General features: G+C 43.3%; 1 protein-coding gene across 6 annotated transcripts in view; it reads right to left on the bottom strand.

Annotated features, from left to right (window-relative positions):
* Positions 1–14,566, bottom strand: part of tafa1b (TAFA chemokine like family member 1b) — a 109,430-nt gene extending 94,864 nt beyond the window's left edge. For 4 of the 6 annotated variants that reach the window (XR_013078262.1, XR_013078264.1, XR_013078265.1 and 1 more), the window contains exons 1-2: positions 13,986–14,566; positions 11,495–11,631 (exon numbers count right to left, since the gene is read on the bottom strand). Coding sequence is in view for 1 of the 6 variants with exons in the window: in XM_076751392.1 (XP_076607507.1) it covers positions 11,495–11,618 (124 nt within the window). In the remaining 5 variants the exon portion in view is untranslated. Of the gene's footprint in view, positions 1–11,494; positions 11,632–11,971; positions 12,045–13,985 lie in introns of those variants that run through there. The other 2 variants (XR_013078263.1, XR_013078266.1) reach the window with 2 other exon arrangements.
* Positions 14,567–15,383: the final 817 nt, after the last annotated feature.

Below are 15,383 nucleotides of genomic sequence, written 5' to 3'. Positions count from 1 at the left end.
AGCTTCTTCTTTCTGCCAGCGCTCTGCCTGACATCCATTCAGTTAAAAAAAAAAAAAGAGAGAAAAAGTAGCTTCCAAGCTAGACTCCAGTGAATGTATCACAAAACATTTCTGTATTTTATTCATGGTTAAATCAAAGACTTCTGCTTTGATTGCACCTAAGAAAAGAGGGGGAGTCATGTCGAGACGTGAGCGCAGCTCGATGCGAGGCTTGCACTCAGCAAAACAGGGGAAGAGGTGGAATGTAATACTAAAAGTTAATATACAGTAAGCGAGCCAGAGGTACATCTTCTCTCTTCAGTGAAACATCACACTGTTACTGTGCTTCTTTGCATCTGCTGAGAGCGAAACTAAAGCCCTTGATCCTGAGGAGAGCAGAGCGCATTGGCTCAGCTCTGAGTAGACTTTTCATTACACGCTTACACCCAAGTCACACACACATTTGCAGGAATGTAGGCCGTCAATGGGAAATGGGAAGTGGCTTGTCAGATAAGAGGAAAAAGCAGCATTTAGCTTGTCTGAGGAAATCACTTTTACAGCATGAAATAGGTAAATATTAAATCGCATCTGGAGATTAAACATGAATATCCAGTACACTGATTTCCCTGCTCTTACATTTGCTGTGCTATAGACAGTATGCATTAACCTGCACAGTTTGCTTGCTGTTTGCTGTTGCAGCTCCCCATGCCTCCCATTTGTGGATGCGAGGGATGGAATAATTTTGTAGTCTGATTTAGCCCCGGTATCCTACAAAATGTAAAAGCTCAGTGGCAAGATTATAAAAAGTGATGTTTTTGTTTGTCTTTCATGAAGGAGCTTAAGCTCACAGGCCTTGATTCAATTCCACAAGGACAGAGAAAAATATATTATGATAAAAGATGAGGTGAGGGATCCAGTTATACATCAGTACAGCTCCAGCACTCTTTATTTAGCATGCATGTGTGCCTTGCAGTTTATGCCTCGGAGACGACTGAAATCCACAAGGACGAGGAAAAGATGTTATGATCAAAGACGGCATGTGGAAAGGTATTCAGTCCTGTCAGCTCAGTTCCAATAACACTCTTATTTTGTACACATGTATGCCATCCTCATACTTTTGCCGATGCCTTCAGGGAAAGGGTTGAACAAGTTCCTAGGAGCAGGCATTAATCTTCATTTAAACTCAACTCACAAAACTTACAGAAAGCAGGTCAAAAGGTCTTTTTGTCGGAAAAGCTCAGGAGCTCCTACCGCTTAAACCTCTGGGATGTGAGACGAGGAAGAGAAAATCCTACGCAGCCTGCTTGGCTGCCTGAGGTTCTAAATAATATTTCCTTGCAAACACACACTGCCAGCTTTGCTCAGTTTCCCAGGATAATTGAAGTTAAATGTGTCTTTTTTGGCAAGGCCACAGAGGAAACTGATGTATGGAGGAGAATGTGAGTAAAAGAATAAGATTGGGATAAGACCCGAGGCAGATGAGCTGCGCAGCTAATGGGCAGACGAGGTGTCCGGAGAACAACTAAGATAAAGAGCATAAAAGTGAGGGGAGAGACTGTGTGTGTGTGTGTGTGTGTGTGTGTGTGTGTGTGTGTGTGTGTGTGTGTGCGTGTGCGTGTGTGCGTGTGTGCGTGTAAGAGAGAGAAAGCTCCTCTGGGTCATTAGGCTACAGACAGACACATGCAGGTGCCACCTCATCCTTCATTCTCTCACTCTGCTGGCCAGCAGGCGCTGGGCAGGAAGGTATGAGGGCATCGAGCCATGTTCAGTGAACCTGACATGTGCTGGAGATACTGTGGCAAATGAAGACACATTGCAGGGCCACTGGATACTAATTGTCCCCCTAAATTTTCAACAGTCTGGCACCGTTCTCTTACAGTACAAGTGACTGACACATTTAATGTAAGATACACAATAGTGTGAAAAGCACAAGATTTTCTGTCTGTTTATTCAGGTATTTGGCTCTGTCCATCTCACACGTCGCATTTGGGATGGCAGCGACGAGCAGTTAACTGTGACATCTCAACCTAAGTTCCATTATTAGACGTCTGCTGTCAGATAAAGCTGTGATAAGACAATACGGCCCTGCCTCGGCGCAGCAGCCACATGGATTCATCCAGACACATCAGACAAGACAAATAGACCTCGGCTAATGCTGACAGAGCACCCGCGGTGGAAAATTTAGACAGACTTTCAATCATTCCTTTGACAAGTGGGGACATATTCAAGCAAGAGGATTTCTGTTTCCATAATTCCAAACCCCATAATCAATTTTTGTCCCCTGTCAGGGATCTAATGAATGATTCACTGGACTGAGCTCAGAAAGCAAGTCACCTTGGCAACAAATTGAATATATACCTCTCAAATTTCATGTTATTAGGAGTGTGAAAACAATTCTGAGACACAGAAGGTGCAAAGATGAGGTGGTTTTCACACATTTTGTGAGTGTATGTAAGTAAGGTGTGTGTATGTGTGTAACACAACACTGACATATGATAACCCTTTAAGTTGACATGGCATCCATGTTCACCAGCTAAATGCTGTTAAATACAGTGTACAGTGACCACAAAAGCTGACTGCTGTGGCCGAAAAACGACATGAGAATGCTGGCACTGAACCAATATGGCAGTTATTGGCTGTAGAAGGAGCTAATACAACAAGCAGCCCCTTTCACGTGCTAGCAGACTCATGATCCACCGTTAATATACAAATATTTATCATAGCCACTTTAAAGAACACCGACTTTTAACTATATTTTAGAGGCTAAAATGTCAGTGAACAAGAAATTGCTCAATCCTGAGGCAAAAGATGTAATTCAGAAACAATGATTCTGTCTTTCTCCACAGAAGTGAAGCCAGAAAAGAGACAGACATGAACAAAATATTCACTTGCTCCTGGTGTTTTGTAACAAGCGACATAGTGATGACAACAAGTGTCAGCATACAAGTTATCTTTGGATTATGTTCGCATGTTGTGAATTGTGGCTACAGATTAGTGCTGAAAATGATCTATTTTATATATCTCGCTAAACTGTTCTACAAAATTGCAAAAAAAGTGCTGCAGTGATTTAGAAAGTAAATTAGTAGTATGGTTAAGACAACTTAATTTGGCTGCCACTGGGTAAATGAGTTGCTCGGGCAAAGTGAATCCTCTGCAAACAAAACACTCAACGACTAACATTTGTCCCCCGCAGTGGTTCTAAATGATGCCATGAAGTAGCTCTGCTGCATCACAATTACCTGGCAGTGTGTCTCTTTGCTCCATTAACATAAGCAAGCTATTTCACTTCAGCGAGACACTACTTGAGGGGCTTGAGGGGCCGAGAGGTGATAGAGAAGCTGCACAAGATATTGTGTGAATAAAGATGATAATGATTTCTGATAAAGTAACTTTCTGCTGCTCTGTTTGCTATAAATAAAATGGATGTTCTGCGTGGGGCTGGAATGAATAAAACCTGAGAGAAAAAAGCAGAACTATTTAAAATAGACAGCTGAAAATAGACTTACTGTGATACACAGACGCAAATGCCGAGGTGTTGCTAGACGGATGATTTGTTTGCACTGTGTGACTGGTTTGTCTGTGTTCGTATTCCTCCATTTATTGGAAATAATTGAGGGAATGAGCAACCTGTGTTAAATAGCACCTGTACACTGTGTCTGAGACAATCATTTGACATCAGAGAAGAATAGGATCTAATCTACTCCAATCTAATCTCACTCAAGGCGGGAGGGAATGCACCAGAGTACACGCAGTTAAAGGCTTGAAATGAGAAATACCGCTGAGCAAATAAATACTAATGACATGGCAATGCTGCCACAGGTGAATCAGAGTTTGCAGATGCAGAATATGAGGGAGTGAGAGAACATAGGTGTTATTTCTCAGCGGCTCATTCATGGCTGTAAGTGGCACTTGAAAAACAGACTGCTCACATTCAACATCAAGTGAATCACTGAAACGCTGAAATTAGTGTGTCCAGTAGGGAGGGAAGTTTGCACTATAACAGTCTTGAAAAGGTGAGTTAACATCCTAACTGACTGAAGCACCTTGTGAGGTGTAATCTTAATTGAACATCCTGATTCCTAATTGAATAAAACCCTAATCACAGTTTAGACCATAACTGGACAGGACAGGCCTGTCAAGCCCTAAGTCTCTCCACATAAAGATGCAGCCTGCTTCAGGCTCTAATCTAATCTAAAGCTATACTGTGCCTCATTGGACAGCGGCGTTTTCTCAGGCTTTTACAAAAGCCAAAAGAGAGGAGCAAAGACAATAAGGGTGGAGGTCGGAAGTCTATTTAAGCATGCCTGGTTAACGACCTCACCACCTACTAGGGATGCACCGATCCACTTTTTTTCACCTCCAATATCGATACAGATATCTGAGGTTTATTAATCGGCCGATACCGATCTGATACTCATACAGAAAATCAGCACTGAATTACCTAACAAATGGTATGTCTCACTGTGTGGAAAAGACTGGGATCATTCTTTCGTGCATCAGACTTAAACATTTCTTTCCTGTTTTTTAAAAATAAATAGATATAAATGTACTTACTTATTTATTTATTTATTTATTATTTTCTGGTGAACTGTGCGCCAGTACAAGAATCTTAAACCAACAGCTTTCTAGCTTAGTCAAACAACATGTAGAAAAAAATAACACAACAAGTGTATCTGGTGCAGTCAGTGCTCTCATGCTGTCCATCGTCTTTCCCATGTTGCTGGCGTTGTCCCTCAGAATCACGTGGACTTTACTCAATGGAATTTGTCACTTGTCCAACATTTCCTTTAGGGTAGCTGCGATCGTGTCGTTGGTGTGTGACCCACGGAGGTTTGTAGCATTTAGCATTGCACTGTGTGGCGCGTAACTAATCTAGCCAGTGTGCAGTTAAACGTAAAAGTGACACTGGACACCCTCTCTTTGTTTTTTGTTGCCTGCACACTAATATGTGGAAATTTTTCACCTCTTTCCTTCATCTCCTTCAAAGTTAGCTGCGTCATACCGCCTCCTTTTTATTTATTCAGTTCAATGAACTCAGCGTGCTCCCTGGCGTGAAATCTCTGTAGGTGCTTGATCAAGTTGGTTGTGTTAGAACTTGATGTTTTACTACCGCCCCTCGGAACATTTACTGCGCAGGTACTGCAAGTAGCCGTCTTTGTAGCCCTCGAGTTTGTAGGCTGAGGTAGTATGAAAAAGTTCCAGATAGCCGATCCTTTCACTCGCTCTATTTTGAAAACAATGTGGTCCACATTATGTTCACTTCAGCACTGCGTGTTGCTTGCACATGACGCCACTCACAGTGCCTATAGCATAGCATTAGACTTAATAGATTGGCCCCTATGTCACCGATACCCAATCTAGAATCTTCTTCAATATCGGGACCGACACCAATACCAATATCGGATTGGTGCATCCCTACCACCTACAGTCGTAACATTATTTCCAAAGGCAAGGACGTGTCACCAAATAACATTTTGTGGGGCTTCAGGTATCTGTTCATGACTGGAACCTTCCATGTGTGGGAGCTAAACTACTAGTATTAGACTAACAACAGCATATTTAACAGCCCCTCACAGGGTTCTTGTTTCAAAACAAATCATTTGGAAACTTTAAAAAGTCAGACTATTCAGAGTAGCAACAGCTGATTAAATCAGCTCGCAAGAGCAGTCATTTCAGATAGTTAGAAATTTTTTTAATTATTATCATTATTTCTGCGTGAAATCAAATGACTATGAATTATGAGTGGTGCATCTGCCATTGTTGTCATTGCAAACTGCTTAGAAGCTGTGCGAGATAGCTCTAAAATGAGCCCGCTAACAGCAGTGAATTAAACGGCAACATATGCAGCAAGTGGTGAACCAAGAAAGAATGTTACTTCTGGTCTACTTTCCCAGTTCAGACAAATCAGTGGAGCTCACCTCTAAGTGAATATCTGATTGTGTGTGGAGGAAAAAAATCAAGAATTGGCACACAGGCCATAGAAAGTGCCAATTCAACCTCCACTCTTCCCTCCCCTCTCGCCAGCCATAAAACGCAGTGTAATAGGATTCCTAAGCTTTTCCAGTGACTGCTTCCACTATCACACAGACATTTAAGTGCACTAATCCATGACAAATTGTCTCATCTGATCCATGACAAATCGTCTGAGGGGCCGATAGAGACGAGGAGATGGGTGGCGGGGGTGGGGGACAAGAGGATGGAGAGCTGGGGGAAGAGGCCAGGCGCAGAGAGAGTGCTGCGCGGCACCTGAATGATCAGGCAGTTATTGCCTAGTTTTTAGAAAGGTTGCTTTCATTACCTCGAAGGGCATGCTGTGTGATAGAAAGTGGGATCACATAGCGCTGATGAGCTCTATACCTAAGCCCCCAGTTTTCAAAGCAATTATAATCCCATGTGGAGGTACATTATAGGATTTTAGTTCCTCTGTTGGCAAAAGGCGGGATTTGCAGATGCCATGTTCAAAAAATGAATGTTTGTGATTAAATTTGTGTCATAAATAATGTATGATTTTCATCACCCCCTGGTTCAATTTGGCTCTTAAAGAGGTGGCTTTGCATGATACACACCGAAGTGAATATTAGGTAAAAGAAAAAAAAAAACATGGCAGAAAACATGCCTATTGCAACCACATGAAAGGCTATTCCACATCCTCGGACAGTAATGACTTGTATTTGTGTGTCTGTGTGTGTGTGTGTGTGTGTGTGTGGTTTACACTGTATGTTACTGTATTTCCAATGCTGCCAGCCAGATCAAACAATTTCTTTTCATCCACTTACATGACTCAGGCATCATCCATTCAAGTGACTGTAATTTAATTGAATTTTCTTTCATCATCAGTTCTACCTCTAATTAGTCCCCACAGTTTAAAGAGGGTGCAAATAAAGCTGATTTAATGGCAAAACAAAAACGCACAGGGCCCATATGGAAAGCTGTTTCTGTAGGTATGGATGGATCCTCCGTTCATGAAGCCTCTAACATGTCCATGGCTGAAGCGAAGCAGCAAGATTACACTTTGAAGATGATTGCACAACAAAGAAAAGTTCATTTCTGTGTTTCTGCCGCTAACAGTGAGCTGTTGCAATGAGGAAACAACTATGGAAATGAGTTCCAAGCTGTGTGTGTGTGCTCAGTTTGTGAGCCAATGAAGCTAATTTCTTACATCCCCAAACTCTGACAGAAAAATCATCAATCTTCTGAAGCAGCCATCCGTTTGGCAATGGCAAGAAAGAAAAATAGAAAAAAAAAATCTATTCATACTGAGTGTACGTATAGCTTACAGACTTCTACCCTGTCCTCATTTACCAAAAGACAGCTATCCTAAATCAAGTTCAAGCGTTATTTCTACACTCTGTATCTTGTCAGACCTTCCTCTCCCCAGAAAATCCCAAGCCTCAGATCTCAACTTAAAAAGGAGCTTCAATAGATACATAAAGCTACAGTTGAGCACCGCAGAGTTTTGACAGGTCGTGTTCTTAAAGCCGAAGATGCATTTCTTAATTTCCGAAACTTGTGATCACGGCGTGCTCTTTTTTGGCCGCGTGATGCATCGTGGCTTATCAAAGTAATTACATGTTTTCGACACTGAGAGACTATAGTGACAAGTCGAACAGTCCGTTCACTGAAATACCTTCCACTCGTCTGTGATTAGACTTTACAGGACATTTCAAATCAATGGATGAAAACATAAGCTGCAGCTTTTTCAGCCACATCACATGCAAACTTAGCATGCCTTTGGCTGCCACTCACAGATGAATCACATTTTATTTCAGCTTTTGATTCTGATATTCCTTCAAATGAACAGTAGGTAACTTGCCTAATAAGGGGTTTAATCATATATGAAGCACAGTTCTATAATAGCGTAATATACACTGTACTGCTTTGTCATCGAAGCTGACAACAATATGGTCCAGCAAAATGTCAGCAAGAAGCTGCCAACAAGGTGTAACAGGCTAGTGGAGTTAGTTTTACAGCTGCACCTGGAACAAGAATCATGGTGTGCTATTAGATCTGAGACTCTCTTAAACTGCCCTGTCAGAGTCATAATAAAGCAAAGCAGCAGCTGAAGTGTTGTTCTATTCAGATGGGCCCTCTGGGTATTGATACATAACATGACTTCTGTATGCATACTTCATCTAAACAAGGGTGAAATAAAGGCAATACCTGCTAAGAGTAACTTAATGAAAACACAGTGAGCAGACAGCGCGTTAGGGAGCACTTTCAGTTTAACTTTAGTAGACACCAAAGCCACAATAGCTTCTGCCAGCAACGCACTGGCAATGTAAATTAGTCACACTTTTACTGACTTGTGATGGAGTCCAATACTATGTGCTGTCAAGAGCAGCCTGGTTTGTGCAGCAGCAATCTTGGCAAGAGCTCGCTGTGTCGGCAGGTGGGGGGGGTGCAGAGCCGGGCTTGTGTGTGTGTCATGTCACATTCAGCTCATCTGTCAATGTAGTGGATTATTTCTTGAGAGACCGGAATTGGCTGCCCAGAATCAGGCCACCATCAATCTTCAGCTGCACTAGCAGGACGCAGAGGAGGCAGCGTGGACCAGAGGCTCATGGGAAAGAGAGTGCCGCAGCTTCCTGAGCAGGTGACGAAGCAGTCAGGCAACCCGTTACTCAATCTCCGCCTCAGTGGTGACTGTGCCGATATGTCACAGAAACATTCGGGAGAAATGAATATATGCAATCTTGAAACTTTATCTCAGCAGTCACATTTTTTTGGTGCGCACTGTCAGCTCACTGTAGCAGACAGCAGATAAGCTGATTTCTCAAACATTGTTAGATGCTTCAACAGGCTGGAGGATTACATCTACACCTAGCTCAACATGACCTTCACTTCGCCTCCTCAGATACCACACAGCCCCTTGTCTGTGCATCTTTGTCCATGTAGGATGGTTAGTGAGTTTTTGTAGCGCTCAGTTTCCCAGACAGTCAGCCGGGCTGCGTGCCAAGATCCACAAGAATTTATTTCAGGACATGGTTTCTTACAAAATACAAACCCCCCTATTTCACTTCAAAGCGCATCTTATGACTGTCCAGACAACAATGCAGTACCACAGCATGCCACATCGCAAGGTGCACCTTGTCCTCAAGCAATTTTCAAGATAATTAATCGATAATCTCAGCAAATGGATGACATGTGTGACACAATTCCTATCAATCTGTTCATCAGCACAGACAGTTCAAATCCTACATTTCTCACACTTCATTAACGAAACCATTTTACGACTTAATTTTCTGTATGGCAGACAGTACATCACACAGCTTTTCATCATCCTTTAGAAACACAGAAACATTATTTGATTAAACAGCATAGCATGAAAGCAATGGATTTTTCAAGGCAAGACATCTCTTTTTTGCTACGTCCTACATAGCCATATCTATTTATATCTGAGGGTTCTGGCCTCAATGAAACCAGAGAGCTTCTCAAATTATAAAATCAATTCTAATTCAAATATTCATCATAGCATTTCAATTCTGAGAGAGCAGTTCTGGGTAGATCGGTTAACGCCACTCCACGGCTGAGTAAGATTGATGTCAGTTTAATCCTCTTAAAAAAACATGATATACAGTAAATTGTACAGTTGCCGAGCAGCAGAGGAAAAAAAAACAGACAGAGATATGTTCCCTTCGAGCGCCCAGTTGTGATAGACCATTATCCCTGGGAAGCCTGCTGATTAGGACAGCAAAATATCAGAACATATCCTCAGATTATGATTGTCAGCACCAATTATGGCTGTCATCCATCACAGTGTGTTTGATTTTAAAAGTTCTCTGGAGAGTGCTTGTGTTAAAATAACAGTCTAAAAGGAGTTGGTGTATCCTGCAAAACATCCCTCATTTGATTACCTCCTGTTATTCAGAATTGAATGTCTAAATCAGTCTCATAGTGTAAAGAGATCAGGGATTAGATCAAACAGAATGTGTGTTTATCATGCATCTCTACAGTGGAAGCTTGCATCCTCTTGAACACAGCTTCAGCGTCCCCAGAGGAGCCATGACTACCATAATGGTCAAAAAATGGTCTGTAAATGTGCGAGCATGCACACGTCCATACCCTCCTCAGTGTTGTATGCAGGAAGTGTGTGAGTTGATGTGTCTGACAGGAAGCCTTCCAGATAACTCACAACCATAACTATCCTTTGCCAGGATGATTCCTCTAGATCCGGTTGTGTTGTTGGTGGGGGGGGGGGTTCTGATTTTTTTCCCTTCTTCCCTTTTGGGACCACTGCATTATTCAACAGACACTTACTGAGCCTTGCACTTCCTTGTACATCTTTGGCACCAAGCTCGACTTGCCAACCAGTCAAAAAGAAAAAAAAAAAACAGAAAACTGGAAGCCAGCCTTTAAAAATTCATTCAGAGCTCTCTGTCGCTCATCCCTCACACTCTTGTTCCAATTAACGGGACTGGGATACTTTGAGAACTTTCTATCTATCATAGCCGGGATTTTCATGTGTCAGCTGTTCCACAGTAAAAGTAAGTCAATTCTCCAACTGCTTAAAGTCACAAATGCTCAACACAAGCATGGAGAATTCAATGCTGGATTTTTTTTTTCCTCTTGCTGTGCTTCAATTACTGCCTTTTGTCTGGCAATGCAACACACACACACACACACACACACACACACAAAGGGAACCAAGCAGAAGATAGCATCAATGTTTAACAGCCGCTTGGCTTCTGGAGAGAGCCACACTCTCTATGAGGGTTCAGCATGGGAGTCACACTCATTGTTAGAAGCTTAAAGAAAGCCTTTGCTTTGCTCTAAGAAACCTTTGCCTTCCCTGTAACACCCCCACATACACCATAAGCAATGTTGGTAAGCTTTTCCATAATCAGAGAATTAGATCCGCCTCGGCGTCTACCCTCCCCTTTGCCCCTATGGTGCACAAGGCGTCGGGCTTAATTGCCAAACGTTTCCAGTGCAAAAGAGGGAAACATAATTGTCATTTCCATCTAAGCCACAGTGATCAAAGCTCCCTTGGCTACCAGCACAGTAATAGGGATTTTTGCCTACAGCTTGTCCTACTCGTAACAGTCTGCTCGTAAGATTCAGGGTGTAGTAGTCAAGAATTCCTCGCCGCACACACAAACCATCTCCCCACCAGTGAACTCTCAGTGTTTGAAGATGCTTTTTGTGTAACAAGGTTTCCATGTTCAGATTTAAACAGAAGTGTCTAACAAGAAGTACAATCTACATATTTCTTCCACGAATAGCACAAAATGGATAGGGGCAGATAGATTTGTGCATGACTAAATATAAGTACGTAACCTGCAATTAGAGGCACAATTAGCAGTCTTCCCCTTTGCTTATCCTGTATGACTGCGAGCATAGTGAATCATCATGTTACAGTACAGTACCGTGGCAAATCATTCTGACATGCTGCAGCAGTCTCTCGCTGTTGCTTTTAAACAGCTAAGGATGAGAACTCCTGCCCCATCGGGAGGGCAACGTCTCGCACTATAACGCTGTGCTGTGGAGCCAGCGGCTGACAAAGAGGTACACGTACCCAGGGTGAGAATGTCGGTGCGACCGGGCCGGGCCACGTGGTGCTGCTGGATGGTCTGGTAGAGCGTGGCCTGGCACAACAGCAGGAAGCCGAAGCTAATCCACATGGCCAACAACCAGGACATGGTAAGGCCGAGTCTGCAGGACGGCACACAGCGGGGGACGAACAACAGGGAAACAGGGACAGAGTTGTATTACAGCATGTATGCATACACATTTACAACACAAAGGATGTGTTTACTTTAACATGATTAACAAAAGGGACAAAAAAAATTAGACCAATACGTCTATTAGTATGATGTATTCAAGAGGTATGTGCATGGGTATTTTCTTATAATAGGGATGAGAAGGAAAAGAGGAGATTGAGGTTTCAAGGAAAAGCCCTGCAGACTAAAGACTCAAACAAACAATCAAACGTGAAGTTAATCTTGTCCATATCTGTCTGGTCTAAACCTGCCATGGTCTGATAAAGACTTACCGCACCAGAATAAATATTCACACGCAGAAGCAGAAAAATGACTGCAATCTCTTTGTCAGACTATAATAATTGCATAATGAGTCTAGCCTTTACAGCAGCATCGAAACCTTGATTGAATATTGTCGAAATGTATAAAAGTCTGCATTTCTAAGCACGAGCAGCCCTCTTGCAGATTTGTTCAGCGACTGCCTAATGGCTGCTGAGGGCCAGCATATGGAGACACGCCTTAGCCCTCATTGAATAATGAGGCTCTCCTCCTTTCCAGGTGTTATTAGCGCTTCTCTCCATTCAGAACCCTGCAGTGGGAAATTTAAAAGAGTCGCCCCACCTCCTCTAAACCAAACTGTGGCTTGGTGTGTTCAGGCTCCCTGCCGAACACATCCTATTCAGCCAGACTGTTGATGTATGTTTGAAAAAAATGAACGATCCTTGGACTGATCATTAGTTTTGAGAAGAATATATTTCCATCACAGGCTGTTTTACATTTGTCATTTTTCACTGAGGTGGGGACTTAAATCCGGCGCTCTAATGTAACACTGTGAATCTAATAGTCCTTTAATGTTTGATTCTGCCACATCTTCATACACAAGAGAATATAAAGCAGACTATGAGCCCCAGGGAGTATCTTCAATGTGAGCTTCAAACCAGGGAAATTTCACATTTAAATAAGGACTCTGTAGCATAGACATAAATGTTTCAAATGTCTGAAGAAGTCGCATGAAAGCAGGCCTGATCCAGGGAGTCCTTTCCAGAGAGGCACCAAAGCCACTGCTTGCTCCAACTAGACCACTTTGTGTTTTGATGTGCATCTGAGATTAAAGCCATTAGGCTACTAAATGTTGCGCGTGTGTTCTGCGCCCTTGGTGACATTGAGGCTGCTTCATATTCAGCGAAAATTAAGCATATAATTATGAACAGCAGATTGTGAATCCCCACCCCTGCACTAAATCCAACATAATCCCCAGTTTTGTGGAAATGTGAACAGGTCCCATGGGTATGTTTTCCACTTCTTTTTTTAGCCACACAATATTTCTGTTCGCCAATCTGGTTGCATATTCAAAAGGATCGTCGCGCTCGCATGGTTAACTGCATATTGCATAGAGGCTCCGAGCTCCTCCCGGTTCTCGGGAGCCATTCTTGCAGAAAATAAAATGTGGTTCTTACCAGCAGCGTTTTTACCAGAGGTGAAGACGCACGGAAGTAAAACGAACAAGCATGGGCATCATTTTCAGGGAACTTCAGGGGAAAAGAAAGCAGCTTTGAAGAAAACTGATCCAAACTCTTGCAGTTGTCGTGCAGCCTTATTCTATCAGCGCAAGAGAGCTTTTCACTCCATAAATGTCCATCCTGTTTTCCAAGCGAAAAAGTAAGCAGTTTACTCTGTTTTGTAGTGGCACGTAAAACGAGAGACGCCAGCTCCTCTATGCGTAATTGGCAAGTCCATCGTGAGATGCGGTCGAGGAACAGAAAGCAGACACACCTGCAGGCGCAGAACGACTGATGCACCTGCGTGCAACGCTCATTCCACAAAATGATACTCGCTTTGTTTCTCGCAGCGACAACTTCAGTGATGACTCCCAAAACGTGAGTCTGACTGTCATAGAACAGGAGTCAGTGATGGAGATGATGCCGGCTCCTGTCTCATGAATACATCTCAACAGAATTTTAGTAAAATGTAAATGTACTTATTTCAGTCTGTACCCTGAATCCTGCCTGTGCTTTTTATAAGACGAATGCAACACATGCGCCCCATGTTTGAAACTTATATAACGCACTGGTCAAAAAGAATAGTTATACTATGATAAACAAGATGTTTTTAATAGCAGCCATTTTTCTTATTTCACTACTTGCGTACAGGGCGAGCTTTGACATTTCATCTTCATTCCACACTTTCCAACAAGCAGTGTATTGTAGGTATCCTGAGACACACTTGTCCCACTATATCAACCCTCACCACCCCACCCATCCCGTCCCCAAACACCAGAGGTATTCCTCGAAAGTCCCACACCCTTACCTGAGCAGTGTGTTCAGGAAGAAAGGAGCTCAGTCAGAATCACTGCCTGTCTGTCTTTAATCCATCCATACTTTGAAGCCAGGGATTCCCGCCTGAAATTCCAGTACCAGGTAAGCCGAACACAGCACAAAAGCGACTAAAACGCTGTTCTCAATATTCTCTCCTTTGAACCCCCCCGCTGCTCTGTTTCTTTCAAATCTGTGGCAACACAGTCACCAAAAGCAAAACACCCAGGGGTCTAAGTCACAAACTGGCCAGGATTTGAGGGATGGGAGGCTGATCATGTCACTGCTGTGTCAGCCACATGCGAGCAGATCTCTTGTCCTGTCCTCCCTTCAGTCTGTGCGTCTTCTCCGTCAGTAGAACTCCTGTGTTGTGATGACAGGGAGCTAATTTACCCCCCACACTTGTCGTCTCCTTCTCACGCGCGCAGCGGAAGGCTCCAGTGGAATGACTGCTCTGTCTGCTCTTGGCTGCGTCCCCCCATTGAGAAGCTGTGCTGATAGTGTGAGCCTCAGTCCTCTCTCCAACGCACTAAGTAGAGAGTCTGTGTCAGAGAGGCAGAGCGAGTGTGTGTGAGTAAGCGTGCGTGTGTGTATTACAATGTAGCCCAGCTGGAGAGAGAGAGAGAGAGAGAGAGAGAGAGAGAGAGAGAGAGAGTCAGATCACATGTCTTAAAGCAAGACTGCCCACTTCTGCATCAAGACTTCATCAGCAAATGAAGCATGTTTTATTACCCCCCCCATACATCCATACATCCCAACCTCCCATCCAGAACGTCAGGAGACACGCACGAGCATAGCCTTCAGCTCACTTTCAGTGTATCTGAGTGCATCCGTGTGCACATGCATGTGTGTGACTTGGAGAGGGTGTGAAGGGAGGATGACTGAATGTGCCTCTTTTAGTCATCGCCTTCCAGCATTTGAGGGTTGAAAGTAAAATGTGCTCCAAGCGCAGCACTTTTAATAGAAGGCAGAATGCCTCATCAGAGCTCTGCAATCACCATATTATCCATTACGAGCCGGCTGTGCTCTTTCTACCTGTTTTCACGGTGATGAGTGGGGCTTTGTTTTTAGATTTTTGTTTTCGGATGCTTCCCACCACTGAAACTTGCATCTGCAGCGGCAGCCTGAAAGAGGCTGTGAGCATCCTTCTGTCACTTGCTCGCAAAAGGAATCTGTTCTGGCTCTGAAGGAAAGACATCCATTGTCTTTTGTATGTGTGTGTGTGTGTGTGTGTGTGTGTGTGTGTGTGTGTGTGTGTGTGTTTGTGTGGGTGTATGTATGTGTGTGTCTCCACTGTGCCTGAGCCATGCAGGCAGGTGGAAGCAAGCAGACTTGTTTCTGTGGAGTATGTTTTCCTCCAACACATTTCCTTCCATATGGAGGAGCTCCCCTT

This window comes from Chaetodon auriga, chromosome 2, assembly GCF_051107435.1.
Source record: "Chaetodon auriga isolate fChaAug3 chromosome 2, fChaAug3.hap1, whole genome shotgun sequence".
In the NCBI taxonomy this organism is placed as follows: domain Eukaryota; kingdom Metazoa; phylum Chordata; class Actinopteri; order Chaetodontiformes; family Chaetodontidae; genus Chaetodon; species Chaetodon auriga.
Note: the sequence above shows the minus strand (reverse complement) of the source record. Positions and strands in the feature narration are given on the sequence as shown.